This window comes from Miniopterus natalensis, chromosome 7, assembly GCF_054644295.1.
Source record: "Miniopterus natalensis isolate mMinNat1 chromosome 7, mMinNat1.hap1, whole genome shotgun sequence".
In the NCBI taxonomy this organism is placed as follows: domain Eukaryota; kingdom Metazoa; phylum Chordata; class Mammalia; order Chiroptera; family Miniopteridae; genus Miniopterus; species Miniopterus natalensis.
In genome coordinates, this window is record NC_142087.1 from 3,387,722 (window position 1) to 3,405,144 (window position 17,423).

Genomic DNA, 17,423 nt, shown 5'->3' on the forward strand with positions numbered 1-17,423 from the left:
ACAGCCTGAGGAAAAGTTATTCCCATTTTATTGATGAGGAAACTGAGGCTCGGGCTATGTAACTTGCCTCTGGACACAAAGGAATGGGGTATATTCCTGTAAGACTGTGTATGTGGGGGCTGCTATGATGCCTTGGTAGTCAATAATAATACTATTAATAGTAATAATAGTACTCTGTCTTAATGATAGCTGATACTGTGGAGTCTGAGCATTACTCAGGGGTAGCAGAGGCCTTAGGAAATGAAGGGCAAATCTGGGAATAAAAAAAAAAATGGATAAGGAAATGAAACTTGGAGAGGTTAAGGAATTGCCCACAGCCACAGGCCACACAGGATTTTTGAACCCAGGGAACCTGGCTCCGTAGTTCTCTCTCTTCACCTCGGCTCAGTTGTTTTGGGCTGTGCCTCCTGTGCTCCAGGACACCCAGGCTGCGGCTGTCAGCTGGAGGGCAGGGGCCAGTGGACCGGGGTGGGAGAGATCAGGGACTGGCTAGGAGCCAAGTGCGAGAGGGCACAAATCTGCCAGCTTCTGTGTTGGCTCAGCAGAAATGTGCCTGGGTGCCCGCCTCACTGACCCCCACCATCAGGCAGATGGTTTGTGCTGACGGTGACAGGGTTCTTAGGCCAGGGGGCCAGGGGCCAGGGTGGGATCAGCCAAAGGGCCAGGCTGGCATTGGGGGGTGAGTGGGAAAGTGGGGGAGAGGGTTGGGGGGAAGTGTGGTGGTGTGTGTGCCCGTGCCTTCCTCCAGGAGGGGAGAAAATGGTGACTTGTGGTTTCCCCACAGCTGATGAGATGTGGGGTGGGGGCTTTTCAGGTGATGGGTGCATCCAGGGTTAATGTATTTCACTGTTAACCTGAGAATCCTGCTGCTCTTCTAACTTTAGGAGCTCCCTGTGGGTCACCCAGGGCCCTTTGGGGAGAAGGGGAGCAGAGATGGGCTGGGAGCCCAGATTGAGTGCCTCAGAAAGCCAGGTGGGCTCCAGGTGGCTGCCTGGGCCCCCAGGCTGCAGAGCTGGGCCTGCTGGACACCTGGGCCCGGCTGTGCCTCCCCTGCTGGCTCCTCACAGTTGGTGGGGTGGCTGCTCTGGATTCGGCCTCTCTTATGGATGGCAGCCTCCCTTTGCAGGGCTCTGAGCTTGCCAGCCCTCCAGCCACTGGCCTGGGGTCCCACAGGAGAGATTTGTCTTCCTCTAGTCAGCCGGGTCAGCCAGTGCAGCGAAAATACCAAGACCATTGGCTCCCCCAGGTCCTCTGCTCTGAGCCCCAGTCCTGGTTGACTGAGTCCTGGCCTTCATGTCTCCTGTAGCTGGGAAATTCCCTCTCTGACCCCTCCAATGCTCAAGGAGGCTGGGACAGTCGAGGTCTCTGGTGTGGCTGTGTCTGGTGAACGCCCCTCAGAACTTCTCACTTGGGAGTTGTTTGAATGAGAGGTTGTCTGAACATAGTTGAAGCTCACTGACTTGGCTGTAAGCTCCTGCATGACTTGGCCCCTGCTGGCAACACCTTCACTTAAACAGTACATTTATTGAGCAACTGCTATATGCCAGGCCCTTGGGATTCAGCAGGGAACACAGCCTTATGCAGCTGACATGCTCACGCACCCTCTCTTTGCGGCCATGCTGCCTTTTGTGCTCCAAGCTTCATCCTAGTGCTAGACCTTTGTTGTTGTTATTTCCCCTGACTGTCAACTCTCCCCCAATGCCCCGATCCCCTCCCCCCACCATGCACACACACAGCTCACACACTTTGCCTGAATATGTGGAGATTATTTGGGTTGCAAGAAACAGATTCTGGCTAACTTAAGGAATGAAAAAAGGGGAGATGGTGTATTGGAAGGCTCTGAAGCACCCATGCCTGGCGGTTCTTCAATTTTGGGTTGAATGTTACTTTCTTGGGGAAGCCCTGAGATGAGTCAGTACCCCTGGTTTAAACTGTACCAGTTAAGAGTGCTGTCTGTTGCAAGGACAGAAAACCCAATTAAGCGGTGGCCTAAGCAGATAATCGTGCCACCTAACAGTCAGGCCGCCTATTAAGAGCCTTTCATCTTCCACTCTGTCATCCTCAGCAGGTCTGCACCTTGGTCACGAGATAGCCTCACAGCCCCCCGCATCACTTCCTTGTGTGTCTACCCCAGGCAGAGAGGGGCAGTGCTGCTTTTTCCTTTTATCAGGGAGGAGGGGGTTGTCCAGATGTCTCACTGGCTAGCTAGAGCTAGGTCAGTTAGGAATTGAACTTGATGTCAATCAGAGACCCAGCTACAGAGCGTGAAAGAAATTAGAGGTTTATTTTTCTGTAGTATGAGAGAAAACCAGAGGTTGGTCGTTCAGAGCTGCTAGGGTAGCCTCATGATATCTTTGGAGGCCACGCTGTTTCTGCTGTGCTATCCTTAGTGTGTTTTATCCTCAAGGTCAAGGATGACTGCAGGAGCTCCAGCCATCGCATCTTTGTGCCAGGCAGGAGAAGAGAAAGGAAGGGCCAGGGACAAAGGGGGTTTTGCCATAGTTTCCTACCAGTGATTTCTGCTTATGTTTCAATGACCACCTTTACCTGCAAGGGAGGCTGGGATTGTGGTTGTCTAGATAGATGGATTGCCGTCCACAATAGTGAGGGTTTCAGTACTACAGGATCTGGAAAGGATTGTTTCTAGGCAACCAAGAGTGTCAACTACTTAAAATCTCCGTTTCTCTTTTGTGGTATTTATCACACACTACTCAATGTATTTACTGCAAATACAATAAAATAATGTTCTTTTTGGAGTTTATTAATAACAGTCAGAAACATGTTTTGGGGGGTACCTCAGTAAACAAAACAGACATAAACCCCTGCCCTTCTAGGGGTGGTGGTGGGCCTTTCTCGAGCCTCACCCAGCCCCTCGGGTGCCAGTCCACCTAACACCTTCCCTTCTTGTTCCATTCCAGGGTGATTGCCAGACGCGGGAGGAGGCAGTGGCGCTTGGCGTGGGCCTGTGTAACAACGGCTTCATGCACCACGGTAATCTACCCCTCCCCTCTGCCCAGCGTCCATCTGTCCTGGAACAGAAGAACTGGCATGGACGCTGGTCCCTGGTGCATTTCACAGGGAGGGGAAACTGAGGCCCAGAGAAAGCATATGGTGGGCTGGAGGCTGCCCAACATGCCCATGGGTGAGCCCAGGCCTGGCCCACGGACTCCCATGGGAAAAAGAGAGGAATCTGTGGGGACAGAGGACAGGCTGGTTATGAGCGTGAGAGGAAGGCAGGGCCCTTCCTGGGATGTTCATGCCACCATTCCCAGCCTCACCCCTCAGATGAGTCATTCTTCCCATGGGGGGAAGCATGTGAGAGGGGTAGAGAGGTGGACTGTCCTGAGAAGATCCTGGGGCAGGAAGCTGGGGAGAAGGAGGGAGAAAATGGTTCCATTGATACCACTTTACATGAAAACAAGTTAATGTGCTGTGTGTTGGGACTCCTCCTAAGCGCTCTCCATGTGTTAGTTTAATCCATGTGAGGATCCTTTGATGTTATCCCCTTTTATAAATGAGAAAACAGAAGCCCAGACAGTTAAGAAACTTGCTCAAGGTCACATGGCAAGTAGGGGTTAGGATTTGAACCCCGGCAGGCTGGCTTCACAGGCTACACACTCAGCCACTGAGCTCCTTGGCCTTCCCTCGTTGGCCTCAAGGGAGTCCCAAGTCTCCTAGCCTTTCAGCAGGACAGGTGGACTTTAACCCCACTGAGGAGTCTTTCTCCTATTCCTAGAACACTCTTCAGGGCCTTTGCACTTGTGTGGCCCCTGCCCGCTTCCCCCCTCAATTTTTCAGCGTTTCTGCTCAGTTCTCGCCTCCCCAGCGAGGCCTCCCCCACCATCCTGCCTGAAGTAGCTCCTCCCCTTCACTCGGTTCCTGGCTCAGACTCACTTTCCTTTACAGAGCAGCACCCTCCCTGTTAGGCTGATTCCACGCTTCCCTTCTGTCTTTGTTCATTTGCTGAATGGGTGCCTTCTGTGTGCAGGCACTGTGCTAGGCTCTGGGGACAGAGCAGTGAACAAGACGGACAAAAATCCCCCCCTTGGGAGCTCACAGCCTTGTGTGTGCCTTTGCACATGTGTGTGTGTGTATGAATGAAACATAAAGTAAGTACATCTTCTGGAATATGATGAGCTTTTGAGGGGCACTGTAGCTTTTGCTCTAGTGAGGTGAGAGTCCTGGGAGGGCTATCAGAGCAGAGGAGGGGCGTGCCTGAGTTTGGCTTATACAGGATCCCTCTGGCTACTGCGGAGACAGTCTGTGAGGGTGAGGGCAGAAGTAGGGGGGCCAGTGAGGAGGTGGCTGCCCTAGTCCAGGGGAGGGCCAATGTCGCTGGGACCCAGGGGTTGGTGCCCAGGGCGAGACTCTGGAAGTCTTTTGTCTGTTCCTTCTCCTGGCTTCTGCTTTGTGCTCTAACTCACAGGTCAGCAAACTCTATGCAAAGGGTCAGACAGTAAATAGTTTAGGCTTTTCAGGCTGCACGGTCTCTGTCACAGCTCATCTCTGCCATTATAGCATAAAAGAAGCTATAGGCAGAGTATACAAATAGGCGTAGCTGTGTGCCAGTGAAACTATGTAAAAAACAGGCTGTGGCCATAGTTTTGCACCTTTGGTCTACCTGCTGGGCTTGTTAGCAGGGTGAGAGGTGTGCCAGTCACAGGAAAGGTCACCTGGCCCATTTGCCTTTTAGCCTGTAGGCTTGCTTTTAGTCCTGACTCGGCTGACTCCCAATAAGCCCTTGTCCCTCTCTGGGCATCAGTTTCCCTATCTTTCTGCTGGAGGCCTTGCTGTTCCCTCCCTTCTGAGCTCAGCAGGCCCATGGCTCTGGGGTTGGGACTCACTCCCCAGTTGCATATTTCCCCTGCTGTAATGGGCAGGTTGGACCCAGCCCTGGCAGTCTCAGTCATTCTCGTTCACTGGCCCCATCTCACCAAAGTCCCTCATTCCCAGAAGCCACTCTGTTCCCTGTGGGGTCCTCTGACAGCTCTGTCCCTCCTGCCAATCAGCTGGGCAGAACCCCTCATTTGTGGGTGAGAGTAATTAGGGGTCCACCCCAGCTGCTATTCCGGGAAGGCTGCTGGCTGAGGACATTCGTTTGGGGGAGGGGAGGTGACTCCCAGGCAATACCAACACTCTCAAGGCCCCTCAGGGAGAGAAATTGCAGGGTGTGGCCCCTGTCCCCTGCCATGAACTCAAAAACAGGCTAAAATAGGAAAGGGCCAAATCCTAGGTTTGTGGCTGCTGCAAAATGCAGGTTCGGGTGCCGAGTGGAGCGTAGGATAGGGCCTGCGTGGCGCCTTGAGGCATCTAACCTGAGCTCACAGAACCCTGAGATGTCCTTGGGGAGGGACCCAAGCGTCTGGTGGTCGAGCTCTCTCACTTCAGACACACTCGGAAGCTGAGGCTGACCAGTTAATCCTCACAGCGACGCTGGGAAGTTGGTGCCATTACTATCCCCATAGAAGAGGAAACTGAGGCTCAGGCTAAAGGGGCATGAAGTTGAGAAGAGGCTGAGCAGGGGTTTAAACCTGGATCGGTGCCCACCTCACAAAGTTTGACCAGTGATCTCAACTGAAAGATGGGAGTGGTGGGACCTCACCTTGTTGAGCTCCTGGACTCAGGTTGTCCAACTGTTTCTCCAAACATTTCAGCAGAGACACGACATCATGCCGCTTCTTCCCACATGTTTACAGTGGAGGTGAAGCCAGCCGGCCCCCTGGGGCCTGGCTCCCGAGCTCTGGGGAGAGCAGTAATTTGTGTGTCTGCTCTCTCAAGAGGCAAGGGGGGTGACCTGAGAAAGCAGCTCACAAATGGCTAGACATCCTGGGAAAGGAAGGTGGAAGAAGGGAACGCCACCTGCTGCTTCTCTTTAGTCACCAGCTCGGCAGACAGCCTCTGTCTTCAGGGATGGCGGAGACTTTGTGAAGCGAAGGCAGCTGGTTTTCCTTCTCTCAGGGGCCCCTTGACTTCCTACAGCAGCCTTTACCAACCCCAGCTTTGATTTACCTCTTTAATGTAATTGGTCCCTGCCTCCATCTAACAGGCCAGGCTGGACAGCAGGATGAAAAGGAGGAGTTCTGACCTTGGTCAGTTTATTTAGCTTCTCTGGCCTTCATCTCCCCATCTGTCAAAGGGGTGCAGCAGATCCTTCCTTGTCTGAGGAGTAAATGAACCTGAGCCAGTATCTGTGATGAGCCTGGCATTAGTAGGTGCTTAAATTGTAACCCACAGGGACCAGATCACATACTGGTTGTTACTGGTTACTTTTATTCATTTTTCTGGCTTGTCTTAGAACAGAGGTCAGAAAACTTTTTCTGTAAAGGCCCAGAGAGTAAATGTGTTGGGCTTTGTGGGCCGTGCTGTCTCTTGCAATGATTCAACTAGGTCATTGTGGCACAAAAGACAATATGTAAATAAATGGGTGTGGCTGTGTTCTAAGAAAACTTTATTTTATTTATGAAAAGAGGTAGTGGACTGGATCTGGCCCAAAGGGCCTGAGTGTGACAACCCCTGGTCTGAAGTGTCTTCTTGTGGTCCCTTTCTGATCATTACTGAAGTTAAACTCCTGTTCACATATTTGCCACCCATTTGGGTTTACCCATCTGTTAACTGACCATTCATATCCTTTGCCCATTTATCTGTGTTTCCCTGCCTTTTCTGGTTGATTTGTTGGAGCTTCTTATATATTCTAGATAGTTATTCTTTGTTGGTTTTAGACATTGCAGTTCTTTTTGAATCTGCTGTGTGCTTATGACTGTTTTATTGAATGGAAGTTATAGTACTTTTTGGAGGGTCTTGTACCTGAACCCCCTTTCCACCCTAGGACAGAGATACTCTCCTGTATTTTGTTTGGTGAGCTTTAGTTTCCCTGTTCATATTTAGGTCTTTAATTCATCAGGAGTTTATTGTCATTATGGTGTGAGGTAGGGGTCCAATTTTATCCCCTCCCCCGCAAATGGGTTCCCTGCACCATCTGGAATATTCCACGTGATCATTCATCATCCATCATGTCCTAAGTTCCCATAAACCCAGGGTCCTCTCATGTGATTCCTGTTCTCTTCCACTGGTTCTTATCTGTTTCTGATGTAGTTCCATCCTGTTTTGATTACTATGGCTTTGCGGTATATCTTTATAGCAAGTGGGTCAAGTTCAGATTTTTCAAGAGAAGTCAGAAAGCCAGACTTTTATGTGAAATATCCTAATATGTTAGTGTTGGCACATGATTCCATTTAATATAACATGGTGCCAGCCAAACCAAACTTGTCCAGGGGCTGGTTCCGGCCTGTGGCTGCCAGTTGGCAAACGCAGCTGAAACCTTCCCATGTGAGCCTGACCACGTGCTTGTATGTCTGTGGGTTTGCAGTGCTGGAGAAGAGCGAGTTCAAGGATGAGTCGCAGTACTTCCGCTTCCACGCAGATGAGGAGATGGAGGGAACCAGCAGCAAGAACAAACAGCTTCGCAACGACTTCAAGCTGGTGGAGAACATTCTGGCCAAGCACCTGCTGGTAGGAGCAGAGCTGAGCTGCTACATCTTCCTTCCCAGACTAGCCTGTAGGCCTGGGAGCTGGGCTGCCTTCAGATACGGCTTCATATATGGCTGAAAGACCTTCTGATATGGGCTCAGCCTGGAGCACCCACGAGTATGGGTGATTCTAGGTGGTGGCTGGCAATGCTGCCAAGAGGCCAGGTCACTTCACTGGCCAAGACTACCTTCACAAAAGAGATTGGGCTTGCTGGGATGCCTTTTCCTTTCTATCTCCCCTGGTCCACCCTATATCCCAGCCTAGCATTATGCAGAGAGAATGGATTCCTGAGATGACTCACCCTGCAGACCAAAGCCTTAGGTCTTCTGGGCTCGCAGCCTGTCCATCCAGTTGCTGTCAATATCCTTGCAGTAAAGATGGAACATTTACCAGCCTGTTCAGGTGGTTTGCCACCCAAACCCACCAGGTTCTTTTTCTCTGTTGTTGAGTTGAGCAGCAGCCTTCATCTCAATGCCTGGCCCACCATGGGCAATCGAGAGAGCTCAGAGAGGTTAGGTCTCTTGCAGCAGCCAGAGGTGAGGCTGAAATCTGAGTAATATGAAGACAACTCCATTGACTTCTCTCCTGCAGTACTTCTAGGGGTTGCTTTTCCTTGCAGTTCCTGTTTTTCCCACTATAATGCCCTCCAATGCTTCTCGTCACACTTAAGATAAAACCCTGTCTCTTTTGGTCTCTTCCTGCCTCTCCAGCTTTATCTCCTGTCCTTTCTCTTTCTTCACTCCACCCTCGCTACTCATCTGCCTGCTCATCCTCCAGAACCTTAAGCCTGACTCAGGGCCTTTGCACATGCTGTTCCCTCTGCCTGGAGCACTTCCTTCACTCTTTATAAAGTTTTATTCCTCACTTCATTCAGGTCTTGGCTCACATATCATCTCTTCTGCCCCTTCCACATCATGTTCTGTCCCTTTAAGGGCTCTATTTTAATTCAAGCTTCATACACTTCCTATGTCACATTCTCTATTTGTTTGTCATCCATCTCCTCCACTAGATAGCTGCATGAGGGCAGGAACTGTCTGTCTTGTTCAATACTGTTTCCACTGCCCAGTAAAGTACCTGACCCACATAATAGGCAGTAGCTCAGCAGATATTTGTTGAACGTATAAAATGCATTTCCCTGTGTCCTCACCACCACCGAACCCCCAAACCTCCCAACGTGCCTGCCAAGTTCTTGGTGGCTGGACACCTATAGATCTAGTTCATTCATTAGTCCAGTACCTTTTTATTGAGCACTTACAACACGCCAGCAGATGGAGAGACAGTGGTGCATAACTGAGGAGACTGTCCTCAGGGTGGGAGGAGAAAGGGGGGGGACAGGCAATGAAAAGTAAACAAATATGTGATCAGCACTAGGTTGAGGTACGAACCAGGTAGTGTGTCTTCACAGATAGGTATTGAGCACCTACTGTGTGTACTGCGTGCTGTTTCATTCTGTTCTGCTATACTCCCCATCCCGCACCCTTACCCCACATAGACCTGGGGCCTGAGAGCCGGTAGGATCACAGTCCTGTGGAGGCCAAGGCAGGGCTGGCTCCTGGCCTCCCTGTCATCCCACTGTCTCACCCGGTCTCTCCTGCTTTGGGCCCACAGATCCTGCCCCAGGAGGAAGACTATGGCTTCGACATCGAGGAGAAAAACAAGGCTGTGGTGGTGAAGTCGGTCCAGAGGGGCTCGCTGGCTGAGGTGAGGCCTCTTGGAGGGGCTGTGTGAGTAGGAGAGTGGGACGTGTCTCTCCATATCCCTTGAGGCAGCAGCAGATCCTGGAATGTCCTCCCTCACTTGCTGTCCATGTGGGGAAACTGAGTCCAGGGCCGTCTTGTCTGCCTCCTGTGTGGGGGTGGGGTGAGGGGGTTTGGGATAGAGCCACCTCTGCTCAGGGCTGTCCTCCCAGTGTGTGTGCCGCTGGCTCTCTCTGCTGGCTCTGCAGGGAGGTGCAAAAAAAAGGTTCTGAATCAGCTCTGATAAAGAAAAAACTAACCATCGGTGGCTTGAATAAGATAAGTTTGTTGCTCTGTCATGGACACAAGGTCTGGAGGAGGAAGGAGAGTGAGTCTGTGTCAGGCCAAGGATTCAGCCCCAGGTCCTCGAAGCTGCTCCCCGGGGTGTGGAGGTGGGTAGGGAGAGGCCCCTGCCACATTGTCCAGGCCCCTGCCTGTGTCCGTGCAGCGATTAGGAATGCTGTTGACAGCAAGTAGCCGCATGCCTGCCCCACAGTGGCTGGGACCATAGGACTTTGTTTTTCTAATGATCTAAGTGGTTAGAAGGAGATGGTTGTGAGAAAGAGATGTTGACCCTTGGTTGAGGGTCAACAGCTCTTTGGCTTTCCTGGCCAAGCCCTCATGGTCACAAGGCTGCTGCCCCAGTTCGGTGTCTCCTGTCCTCACACAGCAGGGTGGGAAGCAGGGGCCGGTCACGGCAACTTCTCCTCAAGGGAGAACGTCTTTTCTGTTAGTGCCTCCAGCAGGCTTCCCTTCACAGCTCATGGGCCAGAACCGGGTCTTATCAGCCTGCAGTGGGGAGGGGAATGTGGTTGCCCTGGGGGGCACTCTGGTCATGTGTGGTCCCTGGCCTGGTACTGTGCTGCTTGAATATATTCGAGGACCTTAGCGAGGAGGAAAGGAGACTAGTAACCTGGTGTGCGTGTCTCCCCTGCCAAGATGGCCGGCCTGCAGGTGGGGAGGAAGATCTATTCCATCAACGAGGACCTGGTGTTCCTGCGGCCCTTCGCGGAGGTGGAATCCATCCTCAATCAGTCTTTCTGCTCCCGCCGCCCACTGCGCCTTCTGGTGGCCACCAAGGCCAAAGAGTAAGTGTCTTCAGCTGCCAGGTGTCCCACCCACCTTCCTCTCAGGTCGAGGAGTTGCCTGAGTAGTGCTGGGGGTGGTGGTGGGGGCCTGAGCTGTCCTGGTTCCCCATGGGTGGGGCTCATCCTGTAGGCACATGACATGAGGCCGCTACCTTCAGTCATTCATCCGGTGTTGATTGAGCGCTGGCTGTGTGTCATGGTGTTTCAGGGTCTGGGGATCCAGCTACGTCTGGATGGATACATTTCTACTCTTCATAGATCTCAGTCTGGTTGGAGGGTAGAGCAGGAGACAGACACTAACACAAAAAATGGAAAAGTAAGAGACATACTGAACCAGGTGGTAGTAAGTGTGGACCAATATATAAAGCTGGGAAAGGAGATGGGCCGTGGGGGGGGATGGTAGTCAGGGTGCCACTGAGAACGGAGGTGAAGACTCCAAGGAGGTAAGGGAGTGGGTCAGGGGACTTGTGGAGGAAGAGGGCTTCAGGCAGAGAAAACAGCCAGTGCAAATGCCCTGGGGAGGAATCTGGCTGGTGTGTTTGAGGAGTAGTGAGGAAGCTGATGGGCTGGGGCAGAGTGATCGAGAGGGAGGGATGGGTAATGGGGTCAGCCAGACAGTGGAGGCCAGGCCCTGTAGAACCTTGTGCCCACAGTAAGGACCGTGGAGCCACTTGGAGGCTCTCAGCAGAGGTGCGTGATATGATGTAGGTTCTGGCAGAATCTCTCTGGCTGCAGGTGAAGACTAGATTGTGGGAGGCAGAGGTAGAAGCAGGGGCGTGGTGAGGAGGCTGCTGGACTGGCCTGTATGGCTGCAGGGGGCTGGTGAGAAGTGGTTGGATACCAGATATAGGTACAGGAAGAAGCATTTTCTATTTTAAAAATTGTGCATTTGGTATCCACTTTTCCCTTCTATTTAAGGCAAATGCTTCCAGTTTTCTGTTGACAGGAGTGATGGAAAGTTTTAAATATGATTATTTAAGTAAAAAAGCAAGTCAATTTAGGGAAAATGATTGGTTGGTTGGTATGTGGATGTGACAGAAATCACCAAAGTGGAACATGCCTGTCTTAAGTCTGGAAACACCTGGGGTTTGAGAACAGGCTCCCAAGATGGCTTTATCTGGCTGGTGGGGACGGGAGGGAGGTCCTGAAAGCTGTTGTGGGGGACACACCTTTGATGAGAAGCATTGAAGCCCCTGGATTAATGACACCCACCGCACGATCCTGGCAGGTGCCACCTGCCCAGCTCTGGTGTTCCAGCTGCAGAATGCCCAACACCTGGGCTTTCAAACCATGCTCTCTAGGGGACACGTGTGGGCATTTTTCTAGAGTCAACACCAAGATGTGCAGATCACTTATCACCCTTCTATCTATGATTGTTGAATAAAATATTTACGGGCTGAGATGCTGCTCTAGCCACCAAGAGGCCTCCTCCCGCCAGGAGAGTGACGGAGAAGGTAGAGCGTGATGAGGAATTTCTGTGTGTGGACTGAAGCTCCATGGGCAGGCCAGGCCAGGCCGGTGGTACAGATTCACCGGAGATCCTGGTGGTGTGGGCTTTGGTTAGGCTAAGTGAGGTTTCTCTGTATATTTGGGAGCTGGAAAGCATGGCGCTGCTATTATTTTGGGCTGGATTTCCCAAAAGCCTAGGAGGCAGGGACTCCTCAGGATGGCCCCCTGGGCTATTGGGGGTGATGCTGCTTTTCCTCATGGCTGCTTCTGCCTGGTGCAGGATCATCAAAGTCCCTGACCATCCAGAGGCTTTGTGCTTCCAGATCCGTGGAGCTGCCCCGCCATACGTCTATGCAGTCGGGAGAGGTGAGTGGGAGCCTAACAGACAGAGGGGAGCTTTGGGAGATGGGTCTGTGTGTGTGATAGGAGTTCAGGGCCACCCAAACCATTACTGCCAGGCCTGTGCCTCACCGTGCACCATTAGCACTTACTTTTTTTGCTTGAGTCCAAGGCTTGCAAATGCAAATACCTATGGGAGTTGGGGAGTTACAAATGGGTAACTGAGAGGAAGACAGTAGGGAGTGGTGAGGACTATGGCAAGGGGAAAAAATACCCATTCACTCTAAAAAGGACCATCTTCCTCAGCTCAAGCTTGTTATTGCCAGGCAGGACTATGGGCCCACTCTTGCCAGATCTAATTTTTTAAGAGAAGTGAGACGTGAAATTTGGCCAGATTCAGACCATGGGCCAATAGTTTGAGACATCTGCTTTCTGTGTTGCCTTCTTACATGCTGCTTAAGGGGTTTCTCTGTCTTGAAGATAAAACCAAATCAGTCTGAGATACTGGGCTATGCACTCTTTTTGCATCTAAGGGCCCCACTTTTAAAGTTTAAACATTAATTGTCCACTTTTATTGTCATATTTGTACTTTTAATATGTATTAATTAAGAAAATGCATGTCAGAATAGAACACTACTCAGAATTTGTTACTATTTTAAAGCGCAGTTTTATTTTATACATCCTTAAAGCAGGGGCTCTCAACTAGGGCAGTTTCACCCTCCAGAGGACATCTGGCAATGTCTGAAGACATCTTTGATTGTCACAACGGGTGGGGGGGTGCTACTGGCATCCTATGGGTAGGGAGCAGGGATGCTGCTAAACATCCTAGAGTGTGCAGGACACTTTCCTACAACAGGGAATTATTCAGCCCAAAATGTTAGTAGTGCTGAGGTGAGAAACCCTGCCTTAAAGCATCTACAGAGAAGAATAGGTGTTTATAGGTGAACCAGACAAAAATAGTAAAATAGCTGATATTCCTTGAGCACTTACTAAGAGCCAGGCATGGGCAAAGTGCTTTAACTCACTGAATCTCTCACAAACCCTATGGTAGATACTGTTAGTGTCCTCATTTTATAGATAAAGAGACTAAGGCACAGAGAGGTTAAGGAACTTACCAAAGGTCACACGGTTGGTTAGTGGCAGAGCCTGGGTTTGAATCCAAGCCCCTTGGGTCCAGGCCTGTGCTCGTCACTATCACATTGTGTAAGCCTGATATTCTCTCATGTACAGACAAAGTTTGGCATTCATTTGTATTTCCAGACCCTTTATATTAATCACACAGAGCCCTGGGGTCCAAGACCTACAATTTGGGAATTGTGGTACAGCTAAGAAAACATGCGTTTGGAGTCCTGTAGACCTGGATTTGGATCCTGGCTTCTCCTAGCTACGTGACCTTGAGAGAATTACTTTGCCTCTCTGAGCCTCAGTTTTCCTTTCTACAGAATAGGGCTGATCCTGGTCCCAGTATCACAGGTTGTTGCGGGACTTTGAAGGAGATGAAGCTTTAGAGTGAAATGTACCTGGGAGGCTAGCTGCTATTTCTCTGAGCCTCAGTTTCTACTTCTGCAAAATGGGAATGCCAGTCTCTGCCCTGCCTACTGGGGTGGGTCAGAGAATGGCACCAGGGTGGGAGGGATGGAGGCAGAGTGTTTGGGTATATGTTTGGGGGTTGGGTGGAGGACAGTGCTCATCTGGATTCTCGCCCTTGCCAGCAGCACTGCCCAGGCCCTCTTTGCCTGGCATTCATCCTCAAGCCCTCCCATCTCCCTTAGGCTCAGAGGCCGCGGTTGCAGGGCTCTGTGCTGGCCAGTGTATCTTGAAGGTCAACGGCAACAACGTGATGAATGATGGCGCCTTGGAAGTCCTGGAGCACTTCCAGGCATTCCGGAACCACCGAGAAGACGCCCTGGTAAGCCACCCAGCCGCCAAGGGGATCAGGGAAGCCCTGCTTAGTGGGTGGGAGGGGGTGGGAGGGCCACACTCCCTTCTCTAGAAAAAAGTTTTATGCACCCAAGGATCTGACTTACATTTTCCAAGGCTCCCCCCTCCCCCGGCTTCTGTGAGGAATATAGACTATAGAGGGTGAGGGCTGAATGTGGCCGGAGGCCCTGCAGGAAGATTCCAGAGCGAAGCCTTGGAGGCCTCTCCGAAGGTGGTGTCACCGCCAAGCTAAAAGCCTGAGTTTCGAAGTGGGAGAGCCATTTGCACCTTTGCCTGTCCCTTCCTCCCTGGGCTCCCAGTGCCATAGCTGCCCCTCTTACTCTGATCCCCTCACAGGGCCTGTACCAGTGGATCTACCATACCCCTGAGGATGCCCAGGAAGCCCGAGCCAACCAGGAGACCCCTGGTGAGGACCCTGGTGGAGAGGGGGCCCAGGAAGAAGACCAGCCCAACTCAGGTAACAAGGCAGGCATGCAGTGTAACAGAGACTCTAGTGGGGACTTTTCTGAGCCATATAGACTGGGAATAGGACACAGGGTTGATTTTTAGCAGAACAGTCTAGGACAAGGGGTGAACAATAGTGGGCTGGCAAATGGAATAGAGCTGTAGCACAGGCTTCAGTTTCCTTGGCTAATGGGAGCTGTCCGTGGTGCTGGGCTGGGGGCCTGCTGACTGGGGTGGAGCCCCCTCCTCAGGGTTGTCTGTCCTTTTCACTTTCAGCCTCCCCCCTGCTGTCCCTGGGCCCCCAGCTGAGCCTGCGTGAGGACAGCCCTGTGGTCAGCCTGAATGTGGACAATGTGCACCTGGAGCACGGTGTGGTGTATGAATACGTGAGCACCGCAGGCATCAAGTGTCACGTGCTGGAGAAGATCGTGGAGCCCCGTGGCTGCTTCGGCCTCACTGCCAAGGTCTTGCTGGGCACTGCAGTGCCTGACCCTGGCGGGTGGAGCAGCCTAATTTCCTTTCCTCAGAGTTAGCCTGGAGCCCTGAATTCTAGTCTCTGCCCCACCACATGGGACTTAGGAGAGTGACTTTTTATCTCTTTAGTCTCAGTCTATGCATCTGCAAAATGGGCCATTAATAGATCTGACCTCATGGGGCTGTTAGGAGGCATACAGGAGTCACTGCAGATAAACTGCTTACGACCCTCCTTGGTGCACAGTGTGTACTCAGGAGTTATTAATGTTTCTGCAGATCCTCGAGGCCTTTGCTGCCGATGACAATGTCTTTGTGCAGAACTGTGGGCGGCTCATGGCCCTGAGCAACAACATCAAGACCATGTCCCATTTTGAGTTTCGTAACATCTGCGACACCAAGCTGGAGAGCATCGGCCAGAGGATTGCCTGCTATCAGGAGGTACCTTTACCTTCCTGGGTATCATCAGCCTGGGGTATTTTGGTTGTAAATGTCAAAACTCACCACAACTTAGCTTAGACATATAGGAGAATTTATTGGTTTATATTACTGAAAAGTCCAGAGGCGAACTTCAGGCATGGTTGTATCCAGGGGCTCAGATATCAGTATCATAAAAACATGTCCCCTCTCCTCCTCTTGACTTTATTTTCCCATGTTGGCTTTGCTCTCAGGCAGGCCTTCTTGTCATGTGGTAGAAAATGGTCTCCAGTAGAAAAGGAACTAGAGGGCTTCTGTTGGCCTGAGTCCCTTGCCTAGCCCTGTACCAGTAACTGCAGGGATGAGGAGGCGGCCTTACCTGGACCTCATGGACTGTGGGTGGGTGAAGAGATGGCTTTTCAAGGGCAGCTCACATGTGCAGCTAAAATAGAGAAGTGAATGTGGGTAGATACTCAGAGGCCTCAGATTTCTCCAGACTTTCCCTGAAATCTGGATCCAGTGAAAGGCAGTGTAGGGGAATCCATTTTTCCATTGGAGCTATTCATTTAGTCCAATTTGGAATGTCTGGCCTAGGTCAGGATAAAGCGGGCACTGGGGGTAGACCAGAATTCCCAGAACCCTGAATCATGACCTCATGTCCCCACCTTTTGTCAGTTTGCAGCTCAACTGAAGAGCAGGGTCAGCCCACCCTTCAAACAAGCACCTCTGGAACCCCATTCTCTGTGTGGCCTGGACTTCTGCCCCACCAATTGCCACATCAACATCATGGAAGTGTCTTACCCCAAGACCACTCCCTCCATTGGCAGGTCTTTCAGCATTCGCTTTGGTCGCAAACCCTCCCTCATTGGCCTTGACCCAGAGCAAGGTAACGGCATTTCTACTTGTCTGTTAGAATTTGTGTTTGGATCTCACACTACAGATACTTAAACAGAAACGTGTCTGGAGGTCAGTGGTCCAGGGCTGGAATGGTGGCTTCCTAGTCTTTAGGGATCTAGGCTCCTATCTTACTACACCATGATCTCTATATGTGGCTTTCACCCTGAAGGATGCCTCGTGGTATAGAATGGCTGCTGGAGTACCAGTCGTCATGTCTGCATTCCAGGCAGGAAAAGATCACAGTAGTTAAAGGCCTATTGGCACTAAGCTGAAACTTTCATCATGAAGTAATCTAGTGGATTAAAATAATATTTAAAAGGGAAAATTCTCTTATTTATTGGGATCTTAGAAATGGGTTTATATACCTCTGTCCAAGAAGGTTGTGGGTGTCTGGGTACTGTTTCCAAGTAAGCTCTTCCTTTCTCCATGTAGGCCACCTGAACCCTATGTCCTACACCCAGCACTGCATCACCACCATGGCTGCCCCATCCTGGAAGTGCCTGCCTGCTATGGATGGGGACCCTCAACGCCAGGGTCCCCATGACAGCAGCTTTGGGCCAGCCAATGGGGCCCTGGGCCTGGATGACCGGGGCCTGAGCTTTCTCCTCAAGCAGGAGGACCGTGAGATTCAGGATGCCTACCTGCAGCTCTTTACCAAACTGGATGTAGCCCTAAAGGAGATGAAGCAGTATGTCACCCAGATCAACAGGTGAGCCCTGGCCCCAGGAAAGAATTGCAGGGGGTGGGGGGGAGGTAGAATGTTAAAATCAGGATTCTTTGTAGTGGGGGGCTGTCCTCTACATCATAGGCTATTTATCAGCATCCCTAGATACCAGTAGCATCTCTGTTTCCCAGCTGTGACAAACAAAAATATCTTCAGACATTGCCAAATACCCCCTCGGGGGACAGGGGCAAAATCACTCCTGATTGAGAACCTCTGCTCTAATGAAAGGTAGACATAGGCAGCAATCAATAGTAGAGGCTAAAACTATTTGGCGAAAGGTTTGGGGGACTTCATAATTTTAACAGAAAGAGAGATGGCAGGACATGGTGTCCCTTTTGGTGTAATGCAACAGGGCACACACAGTACCACCCACAAAGCATTCTCACCAAC

The 17,423-nt window shown here is 51.2% G+C and overlaps 1 protein-coding gene across 1 annotated transcript in view; it reads left to right on the plus strand.

Annotated features, from left to right (window-relative positions):
* The window catches only part of PREX1 (phosphatidylinositol-3,4,5-trisphosphate dependent Rac exchange factor 1), a 158,030-nt gene that overhangs the window by 120,626 nt on the left and 19,981 nt on the right, over nucleotides 1–17,423 (plus strand). The window contains exons 15-25 of the mRNA XM_016197354.2: nucleotides 2,919–2,991; nucleotides 7,367–7,509; nucleotides 9,136–9,228; nucleotides 10,203–10,351; nucleotides 12,081–12,166; nucleotides 13,912–14,048; nucleotides 14,417–14,537; nucleotides 14,801–14,988; nucleotides 15,275–15,436; nucleotides 16,088–16,298; nucleotides 16,742–17,018. Of these exons, the coding sequence (XP_016052840.2) occupies nucleotides 2,919–2,991; nucleotides 7,367–7,509; nucleotides 9,136–9,228; nucleotides 10,203–10,351; nucleotides 12,081–12,166; nucleotides 13,912–14,048; nucleotides 14,417–14,537; nucleotides 14,801–14,988; nucleotides 15,275–15,436; nucleotides 16,088–16,298; nucleotides 16,742–17,018 (1,640 nt within the window). The remainder of the gene's footprint in view (nucleotides 1–2,918; nucleotides 2,992–7,366; nucleotides 7,510–9,135; nucleotides 9,229–10,202; nucleotides 10,352–12,080; nucleotides 12,167–13,911; nucleotides 14,049–14,416; nucleotides 14,538–14,800; nucleotides 14,989–15,274; nucleotides 15,437–16,087; nucleotides 16,299–16,741; nucleotides 17,019–17,423) is intronic.